This window comes from Brassica napus, chromosome C5, assembly GCF_020379485.1.
Source record: "Brassica napus cultivar Da-Ae chromosome C5, Da-Ae, whole genome shotgun sequence".
Classification (NCBI taxonomy): Eukaryota; Viridiplantae; Streptophyta; class Magnoliopsida; order Brassicales; family Brassicaceae; genus Brassica; species Brassica napus.
The window spans coordinates 55,817,649-55,842,993 of NC_063448.1; the positions used below are offsets into that span (position 1 = coordinate 55,817,649).

At 32.7% G+C, this 25,345-nt stretch overlaps 10 protein-coding genes across 11 annotated transcripts; 9 read left to right on the forward strand and 1 right to left on the reverse strand.

The window, feature by feature from the left end:
• The first annotated feature begins 27 nt into the window (after nucleotides 1-27).
• Nucleotides 28-1,944, forward strand: LOC106435930 (histone acetyltransferase MCC1). Its single transcript, XM_022715693.2, is given in 7 exon segments — nucleotides 28-580; nucleotides 675-819; nucleotides 1,148-1,207; nucleotides 1,210-1,249; nucleotides 1,337-1,388; nucleotides 1,390-1,539; nucleotides 1,635-1,944. Coding segments are annotated over 7 exon segments (741 nt in total). The 5' UTR covers nucleotides 28-467; the 3' UTR covers nucleotides 1,816-1,944.
• Nucleotides 1,945-2,062: 118 nt separating this feature from the next.
• On the forward strand, nucleotides 2,063-3,308 carry LOC106435932 (protein EXORDIUM-like 6; the record flags this gene model as incomplete). The annotated part of the gene is made up of 2 exons (XM_022706479.2): nucleotides 2,063-2,654; nucleotides 2,734-3,308. Coding segments are annotated over 2 exons (1,044 nt in total), but the record flags the coding sequence as incomplete, so codon positions are not given.
• Nucleotides 3,309-3,499: 191 nt separating this feature from the next.
• Nucleotides 3,500-5,962, forward strand: LOC125587552 (heavy metal-associated isoprenylated plant protein 8-like). Its single transcript, XM_048758274.1, has 4 exons — nucleotides 3,500-3,964; nucleotides 4,304-4,482; nucleotides 4,604-4,697; nucleotides 4,998-5,962. Exons 1-4 carry the CDS (start codon nucleotides 3,691-3,693, stop codon nucleotides 5,303-5,305), a joined length of 855 nt encoding a protein of 284 aa, XP_048614231.1. The 5' UTR covers nucleotides 3,500-3,690; the 3' UTR covers nucleotides 5,306-5,962.
• Nucleotides 5,963-6,006: 44 nt separating this feature from the next.
• LOC125587551 (heavy metal-associated isoprenylated plant protein 8-like) lies at nucleotides 6,007-7,638 on the forward strand. The gene is made up of 5 exons (XM_048758273.1): nucleotides 6,007-6,015; nucleotides 6,090-6,291; nucleotides 6,631-6,809; nucleotides 6,931-7,024; nucleotides 7,331-7,638. The coding sequence occupies exons 1-5, from the start codon at nucleotides 6,007-6,009 to the stop codon at nucleotides 7,636-7,638; spliced, it is 792 nt and encodes a 263-aa protein (XP_048614230.1).
• Nucleotides 7,639-8,172: 534 nt separating this feature from the next.
• On the forward strand, nucleotides 8,173-10,688 carry LOC125575551 (heavy metal-associated isoprenylated plant protein 8-like). Its single transcript, XM_048758277.1, has 4 exons — nucleotides 8,173-8,509; nucleotides 8,850-9,028; nucleotides 9,150-9,243; nucleotides 9,542-10,688. Exons 1-4 carry the CDS (start codon nucleotides 8,455-8,457, stop codon nucleotides 9,847-9,849), a joined length of 636 nt encoding a protein of 211 aa, XP_048614234.1. The 5' UTR covers nucleotides 8,173-8,454; the 3' UTR covers nucleotides 9,850-10,688.
• LOC106435938 (heavy metal-associated isoprenylated plant protein 8) lies at nucleotides 10,551-13,179 on the forward strand. The gene is made up of 5 exons (XM_048758275.1): nucleotides 10,551-10,559; nucleotides 10,634-10,835; nucleotides 11,176-11,354; nucleotides 11,476-11,569; nucleotides 11,870-13,179. Exons 1-5 carry the CDS (start codon nucleotides 10,551-10,553, stop codon nucleotides 12,175-12,177), a joined length of 792 nt encoding a protein of 263 aa, XP_048614232.1. The 3' UTR covers nucleotides 12,178-13,179.
• LOC125587368 (heavy metal-associated isoprenylated plant protein 8-like) lies at nucleotides 12,879-14,501 on the forward strand. Its single transcript, XM_048757635.1, has 5 exons — nucleotides 12,879-12,887; nucleotides 12,962-13,163; nucleotides 13,502-13,680; nucleotides 13,802-13,895; nucleotides 14,194-14,501. Exons 1-5 carry the CDS (start codon nucleotides 12,879-12,881, stop codon nucleotides 14,499-14,501), a joined length of 792 nt encoding a protein of 263 aa, XP_048613592.1.
• Nucleotides 14,502-15,413: 912 nt separating this feature from the next.
• Nucleotides 15,414-16,825, forward strand: LOC111213861 (heavy metal-associated isoprenylated plant protein 8-like). Its single transcript, XM_048758278.1, has 4 exons — nucleotides 15,414-15,483; nucleotides 15,822-16,000; nucleotides 16,122-16,215; nucleotides 16,518-16,825. Exons 1-4 carry the CDS (start codon nucleotides 15,429-15,431, stop codon nucleotides 16,823-16,825), a joined length of 636 nt encoding a protein of 211 aa, XP_048614235.1. The 5' UTR covers nucleotides 15,414-15,428.
• A 1,104-nt stretch (nucleotides 16,826-17,929) lies between these two features.
• On the forward strand, nucleotides 17,930-19,199 carry LOC106435949 (THO complex subunit 7B). The gene is made up of 3 exons (XM_048758276.1): nucleotides 17,930-18,003; nucleotides 18,182-18,781; nucleotides 18,875-19,199. Exons 2-3 carry the CDS (start codon nucleotides 18,182-18,184, stop codon nucleotides 18,983-18,985), a joined length of 711 nt encoding a protein of 236 aa, XP_048614233.1. The 5' UTR covers nucleotides 17,930-18,003; the 3' UTR covers nucleotides 18,986-19,199.
• Nucleotides 19,200-19,735: 536 nt separating this feature from the next.
• LOC106435937 (transcription factor MYB93-like) lies at nucleotides 19,736-22,276 on the reverse strand. Of its 2 annotated transcripts, none has more exons than XM_013876876.3 (4): nucleotides 21,901-22,276; nucleotides 21,361-21,649; nucleotides 20,003-20,671; nucleotides 19,736-19,903 (listed from the first exon to the last, which is right to left on the reverse strand). In XM_013876876.3, the coding sequence occupies exons 2-4, from the start codon at nucleotides 21,621-21,623 to the stop codon at nucleotides 19,867-19,869; spliced, it is 969 nt and encodes a 322-aa protein (XP_013732330.2). In that variant the 5' UTR covers nucleotides 21,624-21,649; nucleotides 21,901-22,276; the 3' UTR covers nucleotides 19,736-19,866. The 2 variants fall into 2 exon arrangements, with proteins under 2 accessions (XP_013732330.2, XP_022562188.2); XM_022706467.2 differs by having other exon boundaries at nucleotides 21,361-21,656.
• Nucleotides 22,277-25,345: the final 3,069 nt, after the last annotated feature.

Below are 25,345 nucleotides of genomic sequence, written 5' to 3' on the forward strand. Positions count from 1 at the left end.
TAGATAAGAAATACAACGTGGGCCACTGACGAGACGTACTTGGGCTTTTTTTTTTATTCATTAACGTACGTACCTGGTCTTTTCCCCCCTAATCACGTATCTGGCCCTAAGCTTTTGCTTACGTGGCATCTCTACACTCTCGATTGAATTGTCGGAATCTGATCGCACTTATTATTAACGTTTCGCGTTTGTCGAACGTTTCCTTACAGAACATGACTGCCTTGTAGAAGAAGCACATGTTGGTCTACTTGTCTGTGGCAAATCACGTGAGCCCCAGGATGCTTTTGTTTTCAATCGAGAAGGAACCCCAAGAGGCAAGAGGAGAGGGCAAAATGCAAGGACCTTTTCGTCTTCCCTTTGCTTCCTTACTCGAAGCTCGCTCCTTGTGAGTTTAAGATCTACCCGGATCCGATTGGGTTAACGGGTCGGATCCAGTGATCTGGCATTTTCATAATTGAAGTGTGTTCATGGAGGATTCAGAACCTGGAATCTCTCGTCGTCCGAGTATCTACTACAGACCGATAAGCCCTAATGATCTGGATCGTCTGGAGCAGATACATCGCGACATCTTCCCCATCAAGTATGCAGTTATTTCCATTTTGGATTCAAAGTTTCTATTTTTGGTGTCTTGTGAAAAGAATAAAAGGTTTGATTGTTATTTTTGTTTGTTTCAGGTATGAGTCTGAGTTTTTTCAGAGTGTTGTGAACGGAGTTGGTATCGTCTCGTGGGCTGCTGTTGATCGAAGCCGGCCTGATGGTTATTCCGATGAGCTTATCGGTTTCGTTACTGCCAAGTTCGTGCTTGCCAAAGAAAGCGAGGTGACATTTTGTTCTATTAATGAACCACTGTTTATGTTTTTGGCTTAGTTTCTGATTCTATTCACGAGATGTTGCGATTACAAGCAGTGATTGTTTACAATGCTAATGGTTACAAGTTCTTGTATTGTGTAGATTTTTAACCGTTGAATCGTTAGGTTTATGGTTTTAGCTTGGTCCGTTACATTATTCAGTAAATGGACCTATTAGCCAAGTGGTTACATTGTGAAGATCTTTTGGAATTGAATCAGCTTGAAGTATTGTTTGATTCATGGGTTTTTTGGGTGCTATTTTTTTTTTATCTTCTCATTATATATCATCATCAGCACAGATAGATGATCTAATAGGTTACGATTCCTCACAAGGAGAGGAGACTTTGATCTACATCTTGACACACTAGGCGTTGTAGAAACATACAGAAACCATGGAATAGGTATATAATCAAATCTGAAACTGTCTTTTTTATTAATCCCTTGGTTTAATAATACATTCTGACGTTTTTTTTTTTGGTTTTGGTCAGCAATGTCACTTATTAGTGGGGTGATTAGATATGCGTCTGGTTTATCTTTATGCATACAACAATCCTGCCATCCGTTTGTATAACAGATTGATGTTCAGATGCGTCCGGAGATTAAACGGATTCTATCTTATCAAACGACAGCATTTTGATGCCTTCTTGTTTGTCTACTTCGTCAACGGTTCTCGGTCTCCTTGCTCACCCTTGTAAGTTACACACACACACACACACACACACAAACACAAGTCGAATAATAGAAGAAACTGTTTAGGTCTAAAACATTTGCTGCATTTTTTTGCAGAGAGGTTGCAATGTTTGTTGTGAATTATATGAAGAATGGAATCAAGTCAGTGGCGTCTAAGCTGACGAGGAAAGAAGAGCAAGGCATGAAATGGCTGGTTTGCAAAGACACAGATTGCGTCTTACCCACGCAAACCAAACCTAACCTCGGATCATCATCATCCGGGTACGGATTCATTTAATTCAAAATTAAACTGTTATGTTCGATTCATTTGTTACTCTGTGTGATAAAATGTACAACGTCCTAAACATGTACAACATTAGTCGTCATCATTACATGTTAATAGAGTGTTGGAAGTTCTTAAAATTTTCACCACCCATTTTAAAAATAGTCAGCTTTGTTAGAAAATAGCTCTTTTGCTTCATTGGCGATTATTCAGAAGAAGAAAAAAACCATCTTTCAATGTTAAAAAATAGCTTAAGCAATAAAAACTTAAGACCCATCAAAGGCCAAACGAAAAGAAAAAAAAAAATCTTCACGCTATAGCAATGGCGTCTTCTTCTTCTTCCTCCTCCTTATCCTTCATTACCTTCCTCCTCTTGGCGCCTCTCTGCTTTTGTAGTGAGCCACCTTTGCAAATACCAAACGGAACCTTGGATCTCTCGTTACTCTGGTACGGACAATTCACGCCGGTCCAGAAAGAGAGGGTTCAAGATTTCATAGAATCGCTTAACTTTGACAGCAAGGAAGGTCTTGACCCCAAGGTATCAGCGTGGTGGAAAGTGGTGGAGAGTTATCAAGAGAGGTATGAGGTCAAGGAGATTTACCAACAGAAGAGTAACAGAACCGTAGCTCCGAGGATTAAAGTGAAGATTGTCCGGAGCTTTGTGGATGAGAAGATGAAGTATGGAACGGAACTAACAATCGAAAATGGTGAGAAACTGGTTGAGACGGCCACAGAAAACATGTCCAAAGTGGTTCCTGTGGTTTTACTTTCGGCACAAGTTAGGTCTCAAGGCCTAGGGTTCTGTAACAAAACTTGCCAACGCTACGCCCTTACCCTCAATGGTATTATTAAAGGTTTTATTTTCTCCTCGTTAATTGCGTTATGTTGGAAAATTATATAAGGATAAAAATAATTTGTTACGTGGATGCCAAGGTAAAGAAAAACCACAACCATACGTAATGGTGAGCGACCCGGAGGTGCAGTGTCCCGGAGAGTGCGCTTGGCCTTTCCACATTGCTAATGAAGGTCCACATGGCATGACCTATCAACCACCAAGTGGTGAAATAGGAGCTGATGCGTTGGTTATTCAGCTAGCCACCGGTTTAGCCGACGTTGCCACCAATCCAGCTTTAAGCGAATCCTTATTCAAATCTGAGCCACCCTACATCACCGAGGGAAACCACATCTCTTCGGATTATATTGTGGACCCTGCAACCAAGTGCACACGCGTATTTGGATCCGGAGCTTTTCCTGGTTTCACTGGAAGAATCCGGGTTGACCCGGTAACTGGTGGAGCCTTTAACTCACATGGAATCAACCACTTGAAGTTCTTGATTCCTTCTGTTTGGGACCCTAAGACCAAATCCTGCTGGACTCCGATGTAATCATTGTTATTATTACATGTATTAATCAGTTGCTACCCTTTTTGGTAAAATTGAATTTTGTAAGGTTGGTTTTTATGAAGGTTATATATTTAATATTGGAGTATACAATGGGAGTTTGAACGATCTTTTGGTAAATAGATAAATTTATTAGGCATATCTAAAACGCTAACATGTAAGAGAAAGTCAAGTTCCAAGATCTGTAACCATTCGTGATTTTAGAATATCCAACTAATGAATAATATATGCCTTTAATTGGATAATAAAGAAGATCGTTACAAACTAGTTGTTTCTTTGTCATCATATAATTATATCATATTAGTGGCTAGAATTATATATGATTCATTGTAACTGAGCAGGATCATCCAAACAAAGAAACAAATTATTTTTGTATGTTACAAAAATTATCTAAGTAATATTTCTCTGTTATATATATAGCCTCACACTGTTCAGCTTCTTCATTGCACTTGTGATATTACAAAGGAATAAACATTGATATGGGAAAGGTATGTGTCCTTTCTTTGTGATTTTTGCATATATCTATTACGCAAACTTACTTATAATTTTTTCGGGATTAAAGAACAAGCAAAATGGAGAAGCAGACAACAAGTCCAAGAATCAGAAAAATGGAGACTCCAATAAGTCAGATACGAAGAATCAAAAAAATGGAGATGCCGATAAGTCTAATAAGAAGAATCAGTGTAAAGAAATTGTTCTGAAGGTTTACATGCACTGTGAAGGTTGCGCTTCACAAGTTTCCCATTGTTTGAGGGGATATGATGGTAAGTTTACAATATATCTTAAACTATCCATAATGTTTATCAAGTTTCAATGTTGCTATATATCAAAAAAAAAACTTTCAATTTTTCTACCTTTGATTTACAGTTTGTTCTACCAAAATATATTTTTAGTTTATTTAACTTCTGTTTCATTGTCTAATTTCAGGTTTTATGTATGTAGAAAATTGAAATATTGAGAGATTATCATCTCTTTACCTTTCATAATGACATAATCAAATAGTCTTTCCTAAATCTAGTTCTAAAAATATCATTAAAAATAATATTTTACCGTTTTGTTTTACTCAGAAGTGATTCTAACTGGTGATCATATTGTTTTTTAAGGGGTTGAGCAAATTAAGACAGAGGTTGGAGAAAATAAAGTCGTTGTGTCTGGGAAATTTGATGATCCGGTGAAGATATTACGAAGGGTGCAAAAGAAATTCAGTAAAAATGCTGAGTTAATTTCCCCAAAGCCTAACCTTAATCAAGATCAGAAGAAGGAGCAACAACAAAAGAAAGAAGTAGCTTTCTATATCTTTTTCATAATTTAAACATTGATCTCATTTATACACATTAAACTTAGATATGTCATAAAATATTGAACTACCATCATTGATCATTTGCTTTTGTGTTTGATTTCAGAGTACTCCGCAGATCAAAACTGCAATTTTAAAAATGAACATTCACTGTGAAGGATGTGTTAATGAAATCAAAAGAGGCATTGAGAAAATAAAAGGTAACCAATATATATATATATGTAATATATATAAATAGATATAAGAGAAATATAGATATAAGTTAAGATGTAGTGCTTCTTGTAACTAGATATCAGTGTGTTTAATTCAAACAATTTGTTATACAATATATCATTGGTGGAATGTTCAAAGCATAATTGTTCTTAGTAAAAAATATTTGGGATTTTCAACCGGTTAGACTAATTCAAATCAACCAATATGCGTGACTTGCTATATTCAGATCCAATATGTAGTTGAAAACCAACTTATAAGTGTGTGTTTGTTATTTGACAAATTAAAAGGTATTCAAACGGCGGAACCAGACCGGTCAAAGTCAATGGTGGTGGTACGAGGAGTCATGGATCCTCCAAAACTCGTGGAGGAAATCAAGAAAAAACTTAAGAGACATGCAGAGCTTGTAAGTCAGAACACAGAGAAAGGCAAAGGTAATAACGACAAAGAGAGTAATAACAATAACAAGGGCAACAAGAAGAACGAAGACAGTGATGGAAACACAATCTTTAGTTACCCTCCTCAATATTCAGCCCAGCATAACTATCCCTCTCAGATTTTTAGCGAGGAGAATGTGCATTCTTGTTCGATCATGTGATTTTTGTTTCGTAAACTGGGTGTAATAAGCTATGTTACACATTTTATATCTCAGAAGATTTTACTTATTCAATTCTAAGTGACACTTTCTGAACGTACTCCACAATTAAGGGGTGGGCCTTTAACTCACATGGAATCAACCACTTGAAGTTCTTGATTCCTTCTGTTTGGGACCCTAAGACCAAATCCTGCTGGACTCCGATGTAACCATTGTTATTATTACATGTATTAATCAGTTGCTACCCTTTTTGGTAAAATTAAATTTTGTAAGGTTGGTTGTTATGAAGGTTATATATTTGATATTGGAGTATACAATGGGAGTTTGAATGATCTTTTGGTAAATAGATAAATTTATTAGGCATATCTAAAACGCTAACATGTAAGAGAAAGTCAAGTTCCAAGATCTGTAACCATTAGTGATTTTAGAATATCCAACTAATGAATAATATATGCCTTTAATCGGACAATGAAAAAGATCGTTACAAACTAATTGTCTCTTTGTCATCATATAATTATATCATATTAGTGGCTACAATTATATATGATTCATTGTAACTGAGCAGGATCATCCAAACAAAGAAACAAATTATTTTTTGTATGTTACAAAAATTATCTAAGTAATATTTCTCTCTTATATATATAGCCTCACGCTGTTCAGATTCTTCATTGCACTTGTGATATTACAAAGGAATAAACATTGATATGGGAAAGGTATGTGTCCTTTCTTTGTGATTTTTGCATATATCTATTACGCAAACTTACTTATAATTTTTTCGGGATTAAAGAACAAGCAAAATGGAGAAGCAGACAACAAGTCCAAGAATCAGAAAAATGGAGACTCCAATAAGTCAGATACGAAGAATCAAAAAAATGGAGATGCCGATAAGTCTAATAAGAAGAATCAGTGTAAAGAAATTGTTCTGAAGGTTTACATGCACTGTGAAGGTTGCGCTTCACAAGTTTCCCATTGTTTGAGGGGATATGATGGTAAGTTTACAATATATCTTAAACTATCCATAATGTTTATCAAGTTTCAATGTTGCTATATATCAAAAAAAAAACTTTCAATTTTTCTACCTTTGATTTATAGGTTGTTCTACCAAAATATATTTTTAGTTTATTTAACTTCTGTTTCATTGTCTAATTTCAGGTTTTATGTATGTAGAAAATTGAAATATTGAGAGATTATCATCTCTTTACCTTTCATAATGGCATAATCAAATAGTCTTTCCTAAATCTAGTTCTAAAAATATCATTAAAGATAAGATTTTACCGTTTTGTTTTACTCAGAAGTGATTCTAACTGGTGATCATATTGTTTTTGAAGGGGTTGAGCAAATTAAGACAGAGGTTGGAGAAAATAAAGTCGTTGTGTCTGGGAAATTTGATGATCCGGTGAAGATATTACGAAGGGTGCAAAAGAAATTCAGTAAAAATGCTGAGTTAATTTCCCCAAAGCCTAACCTTAATCAAGATCAGAAGAAGGAGCAACAACAAAAGAAAGAAGTAGCTTTCTAAATCTTTTTCATAATTTAAACATGGATCTCATTTATACACATTAAACTTAGATATGTCATAAAATATTGAACTACCATCATTGATCATTTGCTTTTGTGTTTGATTTCAGAGTACTCCGCAGATCAAAACTACAATTTTAAAAATGAACATTCACTATGAAGGATGTGTTAATGAAATCAAAAGAGGCATTGAGAAAATAAAAGGTAACCAATATATATATATGTAATATATATATATATATATATACATATAAGAGAGATATAGATATAAGTTAAGATGTAGTGCTTCTTGTAACTAGATATCAGTGTGTTTAATTCAAACGATTTGTTATACAATATGTCATTGGTGGAATGTTCAAAGCATAATTGTTCTTAGTAAAAAATATTTGGGATTTTCAACCGGTTAGACTAATTCAAATCAACCAAGATGTGTGACTTGCTATATTCAGATCCAATATGTAGTTGAAAACCAACTTATAAGTGTGTGTTTGTTATTTGACAAATGAAAAGGTATTCAAACGGCGGAACCAGACCGGTCAAAATCAATGGTGGTGGTACGAGGAGTCATGGATCCTCCAAAACTCGTGGAGGAAATCAAGAAAAAACTTAAGAGACATGCAGAGCTTGTAATTCAGAACACAGAAAAAGGCAAAGGTAATAACGACAAAGAGAGTAATAACAATAACAAGGGCAACAAGAAGAACGAAGACAGTGATGGAAACACAATCTTTAGTTACCCTCCTCAATATTCAGCCCAGAATAACTATCCCTCTCAGATTTTTAGCGACGAGAATGTGCATTCTTGTTCGATCATGTGATTTTTGATTCGTAAACTGGGTGTAATAAGCTATGTTACACATTTTATATCTTAGAAGATTTTACTTATTCAATTCTAAGTGACACTTTCTGAACGTACTCCACAATTAAGGGGTGGCCTTTAACTCACATGGAATCAACCACTTGAAGTTCTTGATTCCTTCTGTTTGGGACCCTAAGACCAAATCCTGCTGGATTCCGATGTAACCATTGTTATTATTACATGTATTAATCAGTTGCTACCCTTTTTGGTAAAATTGAATTTTGTAAGGTTGGGTTTTATGAAGGTTATATATTTGATATTGGAGCATACAATGGGAGTTTGAACGATATTTTGGTAAATAGATAAATTTATTAGGCATATCTAAAACGCTAACATGTAAGAAAAAGTCAAGTTTCAAGATCTGTAACCATTCGTGATTTTATAATATCCAACTAATGAATAATATATGCCTTTAATCGGACAATGAAAAAGATCGTTACAAACTAGTTGTCTCTTTGTCATCATATAATTATATCATATTAGTGGCTACAATTATATATGATTCATTGTAACTGAGCAGGATCATCCAAACAAATAAACAAATTATTTTTTGTACGTTACAAAAATTATCTAAGTAATATTTCTCTCTTATATATATAGCCTCACGCTGTTCAGATTCTTCATTGCACTTGTGATATTACAAAGGAATAAACATAAGTCCAAGAATCAGAAAAATGGAGACTCCAATAAGTCAGATACGAAGAATCAAAAAAATGGAGATGCCGATAAGTCTAATAAGAAGAATCAGTGTAAAGAAATTGTTCTGAAGGTTTAAATGCACTGTGATGGTTGCGCTTCACAAGTTTCCCATTGTTTGAGGGGATATGATGGTAAGTTTACAATATATCTTTAACCATCCATAATGTTTATCAAGTTTCAATGTTGCTATATATCAAAAAAAAAAGACTTTCAATGTTTCTACCTTTGATTTACAGTTTGTTCTACCAAAATATATTTTTAGTTTATTTAACTTCTGTTTCATTGTCTAATTTCAGGTTTTATGTATGTAGAAAATTGAAATATTGAGAGATTATCATCTCTTTACCTTTCATAATGGCATAATCAAATATTATTTCCTAAATCTAGTTCTAAAAATATCATTAAAATAAGATTTTACCGTTTTGTTTTACTCAGAAGTGATTCTAACTGGTGATCTTATTGTTTTTGAAGGGGTTGAGAAAATTAAGACAGAGGTTGGAGAAAATAAAGTCGTTGTGTCTGGGAAATTTGATGATCCGGTGAAGATATTACGAAGGGTGCAAAAGAAATTCAGTAAAAATGCTGAGTTAATTTACCCAAAGCCTAACCTTAATCAAGATCAGAAGAAGGAGCAACAACAAAAGAAAGAAGTAGCTTTCTATATCTTTTTCATAATTTAAACATGGATCTCATTTATACACATTAAACTTAGATATGTCATAAAATATTGAACTACCATCATTGATCATTTGCTTTTGTGTTTGATTTCAGAGTACTCCGCAGATCAAAACTGCAATTTTAAAAATGAACATTCACTGTGAAGGATGTGTTAATGAAATCAAAAGAGGCATTGAGAAAATAAAAGGTAACCAATATATATATATGTAATATATATAAATAGATATAAGAGAAATATAGATATAAGTTAAGATGTAGTGCTTCTTGTAACTAGATATCAGTGTGTTTAATTCAAACGATTTGTTATACAATATGTCATTGGTGGAATGTTCAAAGCATAATTGTTCTTAGTAAAAAATATTTGGGATTTTCAACCGGTTAGACTAATTCAAATCAACCAATATGTGTGACTTGCTATATTCAGATCCAATATGTAGTTGAAAACCAACTTATATGTGTGTGTTTGTTATTTGACAAATTAAAAGGTATTCAAACGGCGGAACCAGACCGGTCAAAGTCAATGGTGGTGGTACGAGGAGTCATGGATCCTCCAAAACTCGTGGATGAAATCAAGAAAAAACTTAAGAGGCATGCAGAGCTTGTAAGTCAGAACACAGAGAAAGGCAAAGGTAATAACGACAACGAGAGTAATAACAATAACAAGGGCAACAAGAAGAACGAAGACAGTGATGGAAACACAATCTTTAGTTACCCTCCTCAATATTCAGCCCAGCATAACTATCCCTCTCAGATTTTTAGCGAGGAGAATGTGCATTCTTGTTCGATCATGTGATTTTTGATTCGTAAACTAGGTGTAATAAGCTATGTTACACATTTTATATCTCAGAAGATTTTACTTATTCAATTCTAAGTGACACTTTCTGAATGTACTCCATAATTAAGGGGTGGGCCTTTAACTCACATGGAGTCAACCACTTGAAGTTCTTGATTCCTTCTGTTTGGGACCCTAAGACCAAATCCTGCTGGACTCCAATGTAACCATTGTTATTATTACATGTATTAATCAGTTGCTACCCTTTTTGGTAAAATTGAATTTTGTAAGGTTGGTTTTTATGAAGGTTTTATATTTGATATTGGAGTATACAATGGGAGTTTGAACGATCTTTTGGTAAATAGATAAATTTATTAGGCATATCTAAAACGCTAACATGTAAGAAAAAGTCAAGTTCCAAGATCTGTAACCATTTGTGATTTTAGAATATCCAACTAATGAATAATATATGCCTTTAATCGGACAATGAAAAAGATCGTTTCAAACTAGTTGTCTCTTTGTCATCATATAATTATATCATATTAGTGGCTACAATTATATATGATTCATTGTAACTGAGCAGGATCATCCAAACAAAGAAACAAATTATTTTTTGTATGTTACAAAAATTATCTAAGTAATATTTCTCTCTTATATATATAGCCTCACGCTGTTCAGATTCTTAATTGCACTTGTGATATTACAAAGGAATAAATATTGATATGGGAAAGGTATGTGTCCTTTCTTTGTGATTTTTGCATATATCTATTACGTAAACTTACTTATAATTTTTTCGGGATTAAAGAACAAGCAAAATGGAGAAGCAGACAACAAGTCCAAGAATCAGAAAAATGGAGACTCCAATAAGTCAGATACGAAGAATCAAAAAAATGGAGATGCCGATAAGTCTAATAAGAAGAATCAGTGTAAAGAAATTTTTCTGAAGGTTTACATGCACTGTGAAGGTTGCGCTACACAAGTTTCCCATTGTTTGAGGGGATATGATGGTAAGTTTACAATATATCTTTAACCATCCATAATGTTTATCAAGTTTCAATGTTGCTATATATAAAAAAAAAAAGACTTTCAATGTTTCTACCTTTGATTTACAGTTTGTTCTACCAAAATATATTTTTAGTTTATTTAACTTCTGTTTCATTGTCTAATTTCAGGTTTTATGTATGTAGAAAATTGAAATATTGAGAGATTATCATCTCTTTACCTTTCATAATGGCATAATCAAATAGTCTTTCCTAAATCTAGTTCTAAAAATATCATTAAAATAAGATTTTACCGTTTTGTTTTACTCAGAAGTGATTCTAACTGGTGATCTTATTGTTTTTGAAGGGGTTGAGCAAATTAAGACAGAGGTTGGAGAAAATAAAGTCGTTGTGTCTGGGAAATTTGATGATCCGGTGAAGATATTACGAAGGGTGCAAAAGAAATTCAGTAAAAATGCCGAGTTAATTTCCCCAAAGCCTAACCTTAATCAAGATCAGAAGAAGGAGCAACAACAAAAGAAAGAAGTAGCTTTCTATATCTTTTTCATAATTTAAACATGGATCTCATTTATACACATTAAACTTAGACATGTCATAAAATATTGAACTACCATCATTGATCATTTGCTTTTGTGTTTGATTTCAGAGTACTCCGCAGATCAAAACTGCAATTTTAAAAATGAACATTCACTGTGAAGGATGTGTTAATGAAATCAAAAGAGGCATTGAGAAAATAAAAAGTAACCAATATATATATGTATGTAATATATATAAATAGATATAAGAGAAATATAGATATAAGTTAAGATGTAGTGCTTCTTGTAACTAGATATCAGTGTGTTTAATTCAAACGATTTGTTATACAATATGTCATTGGTGGAATGTTCAAAGCATAATTGTTCTTAGTAAAAAATATTTGGGATTTTCAACCGGTTAGACTAATTCAAATCAATCAATATGTGTGACTTGCTATATTCAAATCCAATATGTAGTTGAAAACCAACTTATAAGTGTGTGTTTGTTATTTGACAAATTAAAAGGTATTCAAACGGCGGAACCAGACCGGTCAAAGTCAATGGTGGTGGTACGAGGAGTCATGGATCCTCCAAAACTCGTGGATGAAATCAAGAAAAAACTTAAGAGGCATGCAGAGCTTGCAAGTCAGAACACAGAGAAAGGCAAAGGTAATAACGACAAAGAGAGTAATAACAATAACAAGGGCAACAAGAAGAACGAAGACAGTGATGGAAACACAATCTTTAGTTGCCCTCCTCAATATTCAGCCCAGCATAACTATCCCTCTCAGATTTTTAGCGAGGAGAATGTGCATTCTTGTTCGATCATGTGATTTTTGATTCGTAAACTAGGTGTAATAAGCTATGTTACACATTTTATATCTCAGAAGATTTTACTTATTCAATTCTAAGTGACACTTTCTGAATGTACTCCACAATTAAGGGGTGGGCCTTTAACTCACATGGAATCAACCACTTGAAGTTCTTGATTCCTTCTGTTTGGGACCCTAAGACCAAATCCTGCTGGACTCCGATGTAACCATTGTTATTATTACATGTATTAATCAGTTGCTACCCTTTTTGGTAAAATTGAATTTTGTAAGGTTGGTTTTTAAGAAGGTTATATATTTGATATTGGAGTATACAATGGGAGTTTGAACGATCTTTTGGTAAATAGATAAATTTATTAGGCATATCTAAAACGCTAACATGTAAGAAAAAGTCAAGTTCCAAGATCTGTAACCATTAGTGATTTTAGAATATCCAACTAATGAATAATATATGCCTTTAATCGGACAATGAAAAAGATCGTTACAAACTAGTTGTCTCTTTGTCATCATATAATTATATCATATTAGTGGCTACAATTATATATGATTCATTGTAACTGAGCAGGATCATCCAAACAAAGAAACAAATTATTTTTTGTATGTTACAAAAATTATCTAAGTAATATTTCTCTCTTATATATATAGCCTCACGCTGTTCAGATTCTTCATTGCACTTGTCATATTACAAAGGAATAAATATTGATATGGGAAAGGTATGTGTCCTTTCTTTGTGATTTTTGCATATATCTATTACGCAAACTTACTTATAATTTTTTCGGGATTAAAGAACAAGCAAAATGGAGAAGCAGACAACAAGTCCAAGAATCAGAAAAATGGAGACTCCAATAAGTCAGATATGAAGAATCAAAAAAATGGAGATGCCGATAAGTCTAATAAGAAGAATCAGTGTAAAGAAATTGTTCTGAAGGTTTACATGCACTGTGAAGGTTGCGCTTCACAAGTTTCCCATTGTTTGAGGGGATATGATGGTAAGTTTACAATATATCTTTAACCATCCATAATGTTTATCAAGTTTCAATGTTGCTATATATAAAAAAAAAGACTTTCAATGTTTCTACCTTTGATTTACAGTTTGTTCTACCAAAATATATTTTTAGTTTATTTAACTTCTGTTTCATTGTCTAATTTCAGGTTTTATGTATGTAGAAAATTGAAATATTGAGAGATTATCATCTCTTTACCTTTCATAATGGCATAATCAAATAGTCTTTCCTAAATCTAGTTCTAAAAATATCATTAAAATAAGATTTTACCATTTTGTTTTACTCAAAAGTGATTCTAACTGGTGATCTTATTGCTTATGAAGGGGTTGAGCAAATTAAGGCAGAGGTTGGAGAAAATAAAGTCGTTGTGTCTGGGAAATTTGATGATCCGGTGAAGATATTACGAAGGGTGCAAAAGAAATTCAGTAAAAATGCTGAGTTAATTTCCCCAAAGCCTAACCTTAATCAAGATCAGAAGAAGGAGCAACAACAAAAGAAAGAAGTAGCTTTCTATATCTTTTTCATAATTTAAACATTGATCTCATTTATACACATTAAACTTAGATATGTCATAAAATATTGAACTACCATCATTGATCATTTTCTTTTCTGTTTGATTTCAGAGTACTCCGCAGATCAAAACTGCAATTTTAAAAATGAACATTCACTGTGAAGGATGTGTTAATGAAATCAAAAGAGGCATTGAGAAAATAAAAGGTAACCAATATATATATATGTAATATATATAAATAGATATAAGAGAAATATAGATATAAGTTAAGATGTAGTGCTTCTTGTAACTAGATATCAGTGTGTTTAATTCAAACGATTTGTTATACAATATGTCATTGGTGGAATGTTCAAAGCATAATTGTTCTTAGTAAAAAATATTTGGGATTTTCAACCGGTTAGACTAATTCAAATCAACCAATATGTGTGACTTGCTATATTCAGATCCAATATGTAGTTGAAAACCAACTTATAAGTGTGTGTTTGTTATTTGACAAATTAAAAGGTATTCAAACGGCGGAACCAGACCAGTCAAAGTCAATGGTGGTGGTACGAGGAGTCATGGATCCTCCAAAACTCGTGGATGAAATCAAGAAAAAACTTAAGAGGCATGCAGAGCTTGTAAGTCAGAACACAGAGAAAGGCAAAAGTAATAACGACAAAGAGAGTAATAACAATAACAAGGGCAACAAGAAGAACGAAGACAATGATGGAAACACAATCTTTAGTTACCCTCCTCAATATTCAGCCCAGCATAACTATCCCTCTCAGATTTTTAGCGACGAGAATGTGCATTCTTGTTCGATCATGTGATTTTTGATTCGTAAAATAGGTGTAATAAGCTATGTTACACATTTTATATCTCAGAAGATTTTACTTATTCAATTCTAAGTGACACTTTCTGAATGTACTCCACAATTAAGGGGTGGGCCTTTAACTCACATGGAATCAACCACTTGAAGTTCTTGATTCCTTCTGTTTGGGACCCTAAGATCAAATCCTGCTGGACTCCGATGTAACCATTGTTATTATTACATGTATTAATCAGTTGCTACCCTTTTTGGTAAAATTGAATTTTGTAAGGTTGGTTTTTATGAAGGTTATATATTTGATATTAGAGTATACAATGGGAGTTTGAACGATCTTTTGGTAAATAGATAAATTTATTAGGCATATCTAAAACGCTAACATGTAAGAGAAAGTCAAGTTCCAAGATCTGTAACCATTCGTGATTTTAGAATATCCAACTAATGAATAATATATGAATTTAATCGGACAATGGAGAAGATCGTTACAAACTAGTTGTCTCTTTGTCATCATATAATTATATCATATTAGTGGCTACAATTATATATGATTCATTGTAACTGAGCAGGATCATCCAAACAAAGAAACAAATTATTTTTTGTATGTTACAAAAATTATCTAAGTAATATTTCTCTCTTATATATATAGCCTCACGCTGTTCAGATTCTTCATTGCACTTGTGATATTACAAAGGAATAAACATTGATATGGGAAAGGTATGTGTCCTTTCTTTGTGATTTTTGCATATATCTATTACGCAAACTTATAATTTTTTCGGGATTAAAGAACAAGTAAAATGGAGAAGCAGACAACAAGTCCAAGAATCAGAAAAATGGAGACTCCAATAAGTCAGATACGAAGAATCAAAAAAATGGAGATGCCGATAAGTCTAATAAGAAGAATCAGTGTAAAGAAATTGTTCTGAAGGTTTACATGCACTGTGAAGGTTGCGCTTCACAAGTTTCCCATTGTTTGAGGGGATATGATGGTAAGTTTACAATATATCTTAAACCATCCATAATGTTTATCAAGTTTCAATGTTGCTATATATCAAAAAAAAAACTTTCAATTTTTCTACCTTTGATTTACAGTTTGTTCTACCAAAATATATTTTTAGTTTATTTAACTTCTGCTTCATTGTCTAATTTCAGGTTTTATGTATGTAGAAAATTGAAATATTGAGAGATTATCATCTCTTTACCTTTCATAATGGCATAATCAAATAGTCTTTCCTAAATCTAGTTCTAAAAATATCATTAAAATAAGATTTTACCGTTTTGTTTTACTCAGAAGTGATTCTAACTGGTGATCTTATTGTTTTTGAAGGGGTTGAGCAAATTAAGACAGAGGTTGGAGAAAATAAAGTCGTTGTGTCTGGGAAATTTGATGATCCGGTGAAGATATTACGAAGGGTGCAAAAGAAATTCAGTAAAAATGCTGAGTTAATTTCCCCAAAGCCTAACCTTAATCAAGATCAGAAGAAGGAGCAACAACAAAAGAAAGAAGTAGCTTTCTATATCTTTTTCATAATTTAAACATGGATCTCATTTATACACATTAAACTTAGATATATCATAAAATATTGAACTACCATCATTGATCATTTTCTTTTCTGTTTGATTTCAGAGTACTCCGCAGATCAAAACTGCAATTTTAAAAATGAACATTCACTGTGAAGGATGTGTTAATGAAATCAAAAGAGGCATTGAGAAAATAAAAGGTAACCAATATATATATATATATGTAATATATATAAATAGATATAAGAGAAATATAGATATAAGTTAAGATGTAGTGCTTCTTGTAACTAGATATCAGTGTGTTTAATTCAAACGATTTGTTATACAATATGTCATTGGTGGAATGTTCAAAGCATAATTGTTCTTAGTAAAAAATATTTGGGATTTTCAACCGGTTAGACTAATTCAAATCAACCAATATGTGTGACTTGCTATATTCAGATCCAATATGTAGTTGAAAACCAACTTATAAGTGTGTGTTTGTTATTTGACAAATTAAAAGGTATTCAAACGGTGGAACCAGACCTGTCAAAGTCAATGGTGGTGGTACGAGGAGTTATGGATCCTCCAAAACTCGTGGAGGAAATCAAGAAAAAACTTAAGAGACATGCAAAGCTTGTAAGTCAGAACACAGAGAAAGGCAAAGGTAATAACGACAAAGAGAGTAATAACAATAACAAGGGCAACAAGAAGAACGAAGACAGTGATGGAAACACAATCTTTAGTTACCCTCCTCAATATTCAGCCCAGCATAACTATCCCTCTCAGATTTTTAGCGACGAGAATGTGCATTCTCGTTCGATCATGTGATTTTTGATTCGTAAACTGGGTGTAATAAGCTATGTTACACATTTTATATCTCAGAAGATTTTATTTATTCAATTCTAAGTGACACTTTCTGAACGTACTCCACAATTAAGGGGTGGGCATGAATCAGATATCTGGATTTTTGGAGGTATCTGTATTCCAATCCGTTTCATCCAAAATAACCAATTATCCAATTTAATTTGATCCGTATCTATCCAGATGTTCGGTTCGATCCACAAAAATAAATAAAAAATCCAAAATAAATAAAAAATTCAAAATTAATATACAAATAATATTTTATTACAAAAAAAAGAGAAAAAGTACTTTTAAAATTCTAATAACCAATTTAATAATTATAGTAAATAAAAATGGAAAACTTTTATATAATTTATATATATAATTATTCAAATATATATATATGCATATAACAGATCAGATATCTATTCCTAAAAAATATTAGTATTTGTAATTTACTTTGATTCATGCGGATATTGCATATCAAAATTTACTTTGCTTCGTAGAGTTAAGGATATCCAGATTTTTCTGTTCGAATCGAAACAGACAACAGATCAAATAAAAACTTACAGATATTTTGTCCAACACTACTCAACAGATGACTAAGAACATCAACAGTTGACTAAGAACATTTCCATTGGAAAGAATCTAAATGGACATCTCAACAAATAATTAATGTAAAATAATATTTAAATATTGTTGAATATGGGTTTTAATCTCATGCAAAGATTTTGAGTAATTTGTGACACAATTCGATACAAATGTGCATTGTAATGATCAGGCCAGTCGCCAAACGTTTTTAAATTGGGCAAACTACTATTACATCCTTTTTTTTTAATTTTTGTTTTTTGAAACACACTATTACATCCCCTTAAGCGACAATTTTGTAAAGGAACTTCTCTTTTGAGTTAAATGGGTCAGCAAATGGGCAACTCTGCTCCACTCTACTCACTTGGGCCAGGCCTGAATTTTGGCGTTATAGTATTAAAAAGGGTTTATTTTGCAATAAAATATAAGTTGAGAGTATTTTTTTTTGTTTTTGCATTTATCCCCCAAAAAGAGAGAGAGAGAGAGAGAGAGAGAGCCAATTGCTCAAACAACACTCCTGGGGAGAAGAAGATTACCTTCGATTTAGGGTTCATCAGCAGAAGACAGCTCACTTCAAGTAAGTAAAGAGATTACCTTCTTCAATTCGATTGCTTAGATCGTAATAGTGTTCCTCTTCTTCGGATTCTGAGATTTCATCTTCTTCTCTCTGAGTAAATCTCGAATTATAAAATGCAATTTGGCGAATTTGATTTTGATTGAATGTTGTGTGTTCATCTCTCTCTCTCTCTCTCGCAGATGTCAGTGAAAGCAAGGAGGATCTCCGGGAGATTAGAGACTGTAGTAGCCAAACCTACTTACGCCTTCGACCCCGTCGACGATGACAAGATCATAAGAAACCGTCTCCTCACCCGAACCACCACCACACGAGGCGAGCCTCCGTTAAAGAAGCTCCAGAAGAAGTTCACTTCCTTCGTCCTCGAAGTCGACAAAGAGGAAGACAACTACGCCGAGTGCAACCGCCTCGCGAAGGCCTTCTTGCAGGAGCTAACCACCTTCGAGATCCCTCTTCTCAAGAGCCGGGCGGTCGTGGAAGCTAACGTTAGGGAGAAAGAGAGCTTCGACGAGGTGAAGGTTGAGACCGAGAGGCAGATCATGCAGGCGAAAGGTGAGATCGAGGAGCTGAAGAGGCAGCTTGAGGAGAGTAAGATTGAGAGGCAGCATAAGGAAGAGTGCGAGACGATTAGGAAGTTGATCTCCGCGCAGCCGCCGAGGGCGGAGACGGAGAAGGTGATTGCTGAGTTGAAGAGGGAGATTGCTGAGCTTGAAGCGGAGAGCACTGCGAGCTGGAGGTTGCTTGAGTTGAGGAAGAAGCAGTTTGCTCTCTTGTTGCATGTGGTAATGTCTAAAAGTCAAAAGAGTTTTTTTTTTTTTTTGTTTGTTTGTGGTTTGATGAGTTTGTGATTGTGAACGGTTTGGTTTGGGTGGCAGGTGGATGAGTTGCAGAACACAATGGAAGATGAGCAGAAGAGTCTAGTGGATGAGATTCGGACAGCCGTGGAAGATCAGAGGAACACAACCGAACCCATGTCTGTGGATTAACTCCCAAAGTTTGGATAATAACCTTCAAGTGTCTGCTTTGTCAGATGTAGTGTACTTTCGTTTCGTTTGGTGCGGTTTCTATTTTTGTTGTCGAGAATTTTTCTTAAAAAAGTGTGATTGCATTTTTCATGTTTCCTGCTATCCACAAGCAAAACTTTAGTGTTAAATTTTGGAAATAATTAATTATGAATAAAAAGAATAATGCGACTGACTAGCCGATTATGCTTTTCTATTTTCTTGAGAATATTTTAGATTAGTGTTCGTACACGCTTCTCCGTTATTTACTTATGTCTCTCCTGTCACAATCTTTAACACTAGAAATGAACTTTTGAGTGATTAATTTGAACTATGTTCTTCTAATGTCATCTTTTTGCTTTGACTATAAAGTTTTAACTTAAATTAAACATGTGGTCTTACAAATATACGATCGACTGTGGCCAAGAGATAAGATGTGCAATGATGTTTAAATGCTACCATCTGCTGATTATACTTATTCATCTCTTTTGTCTCCTCCTAGAGTCAAATAGAAATATAATTGTGTCACTTTCTCGAGACTCCATTTGTGCACTTCTTCTTAACCATACTCAACTAAATTTGAACATTTAAGAGAAAAGAAAATCTCTATAATTTAACCGAAGAAATATTATCTTAATAACCATTAGAGTTGTAATATAGTTTAGAGTTGTAAGCTCTTATGCGTGAAAAACTACTATTGAAAACATACATGTCCAAGAAAATTACAGAAAATAATACAAATGTATGATAATCAGTTGAAAAATGCTACATGGTTGAAAAATTAAGAAAATTTAAAACACAAATTGTATGAAAGTTAATTATCAATATCCACAGAAAAAAATGCTAATATTGTGTTGCTTTCGTCTCTATTCATGAAATGGCCAAGGCTCCGAACAAGTTTGCCTGCAAAAAGGAAAAACAAACTAATGTTAAGAACTCGTCCACATTCAGCAATAAAAATATCAACAATATCTGTGAAAATATCTAGGTCCTCTAACTTACTCTATGAGATCTTTCCAATAAGAATCACTTGCTTCATCGTCAATTATGTCACACCATGGCTGATGGTCTTGCGTGAACGTTAAGGTCGAGGAAGGGTTTGAAGTGTGCTCATTATGCTTCAAAATCTCTTTGTTCTTGATCATCATTTGGGTTTGTTTAGACCCATCAGAAGAGGCGGATATCAATGGAGGAATCATATCTTCATTATCTTGATGAGAAAATACTCCAAGCGGGCTAGAAAACGAATCTAGAGGCTGGTGATCAATGCGAGAGATGCTTTGGGTTGGATCATAGAGATTTTCACTAATATTTGGTCGGTTCTCTAAGAAAGAAGATTGGCCAAAGATATTATAGTTGGTGTGATGAATGTCAACGGAAGAAGATGTGTTGTTGCTGTTGAGGACTTGCATCATACTATGTAACCATTGAGCTTTAGCAACACTTGTTGCATCCGGTTGTATATTTTGATTTAGAGTCAAGAGGTTGTTGAAACTTGCGGCAGCTAGAAGCTGCGGTAAAGCGGCTAGAACGTTTAGATGGTCGGTCCTCGGCCTGTGGGTCACCGGATCAATTCCCATCTGTATAAGTTTCTTTCTGATATGCGTGTTCCAGTAATTTTTTATTTCGTTGTCCGTTCTTCCAGGAAGATGACCAGCTATTGACGACCACCTTTAAAACATATGAAAAATAAATTAGTTAAAATATTGATAGAAGTATATAGTGGATTAGTTAAGCCTTCTACGTATTATATCAAACTTTCAAGCTATAACAAGTAATTAACTATTCGATCCAAATGACAAGTAATTAATTATAATCTTCATTGACGAGTACGTATGCATGCACCTACTAAAGTCCAGTGTGGTAGGTTTACATATGTATGATTTTATACATCAACTTACTAGCATATATACATACATACATAAAAATTACGATTTTAGAATAGACTGGTGACAATTAGCTAGATTATAGTTTTAGAATCATTGAGATATTAAATTTAATTAATTAAGTAGCAAAAATGTTAAATTCAACTAGTATAGTCATATATAACAAAATAGATGTTACAAAAACATATCACACACTACCATGCATATTGTAGTTTTTCTCAATTAATCTATTTTCATCTGAAGTGTTTCTAAAAACAAATAGTTTTACCAAAAGAAAAAAAAAGTCATTAATCGTTTAAAAACAACTAGAACGGATAATCATTAACCACACATTTTTCTCAAACAAAAACATAACACAATAATGATTAATTTTTAAAAATTCGTAGTAGTTTTCTTTTATCGCTCTTGATCTCAAATATGATAATTAGCAATTAAAATAATCATTCTGGAAAAAAAGTTATATAAAATAATTACTTGTTTCCAAGAAGAGAATGAAGGTTGATGATGGTTTGTTCTTCCTCGGCAGCGAAGTTTCCTCTTTTGATGTCTGGCCTCAAGTAATTAGTCCATCTCAGTCTGCAACTCTTCCCACACCGATTTAGACCGGCTTGCTTTGGAAGAGCTCTCCAGCTTCCATGACCGTGTTTTCGTATGTGATTTATCAGTTTCTCATCTTCTTCAGGCGTCCATGGCCCTTTCTTTAGCCCGCTCTCATCGCAACATGGTGATCTTCCCATTTTGAAATAGCATCTATTATATGAATCTGTAATCTGAAAAACATTTTGACATAAATTAGAAACCACTGAATAGACTTGTGACAAACTGAAATGTTGTGAATGAACAATACTGCCTTAAAAATAATAGTTACAGAAAAACAAAAATAATATCCTTAATATTAATATAGCAAATTAGTAAATGCACTTTTGAAAAGAAAATCGGATTTGTGATTACACAGGAAATTCTTAAGTATTTTATGTTTTTATGCATGTGTATGTGAGGGTAAGTGATATATACCTGTGAGGAAGAGTAAAAAATTATGGAGAAGAATTGTGAAGCCAAAATCTTAGTTAATGAGGGTAAGTGCTGTGTTCTTTGGTTTATATATAGAAATATGGAAGAGGCTTTCGTTTGTGTTGTGACTTGTCGGAACAAGGAGATCTTAGTTAGCTTTTGTGACGTCTCCTTTTGACGTTAATCCTATCAAATAATAATATGTCAAAAATGGCCTTGGTAAGTGGTGGAAGAAAAAACGAGGAGGAGAAGATGTTCAAGTTTGTGAAGCAATGTCTAGAATAAAAGTTGCTGCAACTAATTCATGTTGACAATGTAATACTTCTCAAACTTTAAAAAAAAAAATCAGAGTAAAAGTTACGTACTTACTTATAAGAGCTAGATATCCAAAGAATGAATGGAACTATAGTATATATTTTTACCAAAAAAAAAACTATAATATATATTGTTTAAATTATAACAGCTTTTTTTTGTTGGTAAAATGTTAATATATTATCACAGATTTATTAAAGAAAATATAAAATTTTAATTGATCTAAATGTGTAACCTTTTTTTTTGGAACGTTAGGGTTTTTGGTGACACATTTTTTTCTTTCTCATATATATTTTTCTCATGTTGATGATTCCACTCTTATCATATATATTCATTCTATTATTGTCTTACTACAAGAATTTATAACAATACACTTTGAATTCCCGTGGAACTCAAGAACCAATATCTCGATCCAGTAAAGATTTCCATGAGAATATGTTAAAAAAAAAAAGATTTCCATGAGAAAACATTTCCTAAATCATTTATATTCTTTTTGTCATCGATAACTTATGTTTTTTTTTAAAAAGAATAACTTATGCTGAGAAACACATTATATAGGACCTGAGCTATGAATCGTGTATGTCTATGGACTAGCAAAAATTACTTCAATTTTCAAAATATATTTATTTACGACCCAACTCTTAAAACATATTGCATAAAATAGATGGACAGTGTCTCTATAATAGTATATATGGATTACTGATCGCTGGTACGCATCTCAACCATACACACATCAAATCAACATAAAATCAAATATATATAAATCTATATCAGTTAAAAAGGTTTTCATAAAATTTGTTTGTAAAGATATCGTTTTTTTGTTTGTTTCTTAAACATCTCATATTGTATATATTATTTTGGTAATTTGAAATAAATTTAATTGATTGGCAAGAAAATGAGAAACAAACTTAAGCAAAAAAAAAAAACAATGAGAAACAAATTCTCTATAATTCAGAAGAACGACAAGAGACTAGAAGGGGGCTTAGGGTTCTGGTTTTCAACTATACAAAGCTAGGATGAAGATGGAAATTGATTGAAGAAAGAATTTCTATTTGGTTCTATCAAAAACAAATTTGTATAGAAAATCATAAGAAAGGACATAGTTGTAATCAAGCTTTTTTTTGAATTAAATTTAACATTCAATTAAAGAAAAAACAATTGTGTCGATATGGTTGTTCATTATTGGTGTAAATCTGGTTTTAAGCAAATTAAGACACGCCAACTATTTGTCTGAGACCATACAAGCCCATGGGACCCCAAAACCCTAACCTTTTCCATCTACTAAAATTTTTCTTGATCCTTGTAACTTGTAAGTAAATCTTTGTACGTGTCATATATATATATATATATATATATATATATGTTGCTGACATCAATTTTGAATATATATTTTTTGAAAGAATCAATTTTGAATATTAAGATGCCTAATACATACATTATACATATATGCACCGCATTCTAAATTTTAATCAAACGCTTAGACATCCAAAAAGCAAATAACTAAAATATATATTTTTAATTTTAATTACAAGAGAAAAATCTAGCACTTTATTGATGGTTCAAAACTATCTTATTATATTTTCATGATTTAATTTTCAAAAAATGTATATTAATATGACATATACGTGACAGGGTATCTATAATTAATTGTAACAATTCATGATTGATAACAGTTTTAGATTAAAAGAAGAAAATGTATTTTTCGTGCATCAGAAGATTCCAACTAATCCGAATGTGACACATTCTCACAGTTGATTTTCTTATAACCACTAACATACTTTATAGTTCGTCTACGGACCTACGGTCTTACCTTAGGACATGATCTTAATTTTTATATTTGGTTTTAAGTGCATTTATGGTGTTTTGAAAATTTTAAGTTTCTTGCTTGATTAAATGCGTTTAAGTTTCTTGCTTGATTAAATGTGAATATTAAATTGTCATCTGTTATTTAAAATGTATCTAACTGTAAAAATACTATTTACTTCTAAAAAAATTAAATCTCATTGAAGAAGTATTGATAAATGATTAATCGACGGACGACTAATCAATATTATGGAAATTAATCTTCCTCGTATATCCACATGCTCAACTAGTCTATTAATAGGCTAATATATCTGATTTATTTGAAATTGTTGGAATAGTGTTTGTACGCTGACAAAAAAAGTGTTTGTTTACATAATTTATGGAAACAAAATGATCAAACAAGCTGCTCATGATCAAACAAGCTGCTCATTTTGAGTTTTGAATACCGGTTTGTAATAAATGGAGGTTAGACTAGTTTTTAACACAAGAGCCCGTTACAGTTCAACTATTTGCATGCGTTGAAACTAGTAAAGCTTTGAGGCTACATATATTATATATCATATATCTTTTTTTTTTTGAAAAGATATACGATATATCTTTCATGACAAGAATTCTCTTTGTAACTCTCATAGATAAGGTTTCCAAAGAGATAATGCTAAAATTCAAATCTCCTGAAAATAGTAAATGGACAAGCCTAAACTATCTTAATCCATATAGTAATTTTCTCCGTAATGCACAAACCAACGCCGTAAAATTATAAATACGGACGTTAATCCTTTTATGTGCTTTAAAATACGTAAATGTACACGGCACATACATAGAATCAAGAGTAATTTGTGTATTATAATATACGTACACATATGATTAAACCTTCAATGTTTGCTAAAAGACAGATTAAAATAAATTCTACACTCACGCAAGATAAACCTGATTTATTTTGCTACATTACTCGTAGTTACCAAAGCCTAACACAACATAACTTAAATAGTAATTAATTAACTTAATTAATCATACAACTTAAGATTAAGAGAACTTTTTGTTTTTTTCATGCACTGTCAGCTCACTAGTTGACGAAACCAGACTGATAGTATGACGCCTATATATCATTGATTCAAACATGAGTTCATTTAACGCACAATTATAAATTTAAATCAATATTAATTTGGCTCAAAATCCCTAAAGTTAACTCTAATCTCCATAAGAAAAGAATGTAATAGGTTAAAATTTATATAGATGTAACACATGAATGCAATACAGTTAATTAGTATTCATGTAAGTATAATTAAGACTTTGTCTGGCTCATTATCTGAAGAAGTTTGATAGATAATAACAA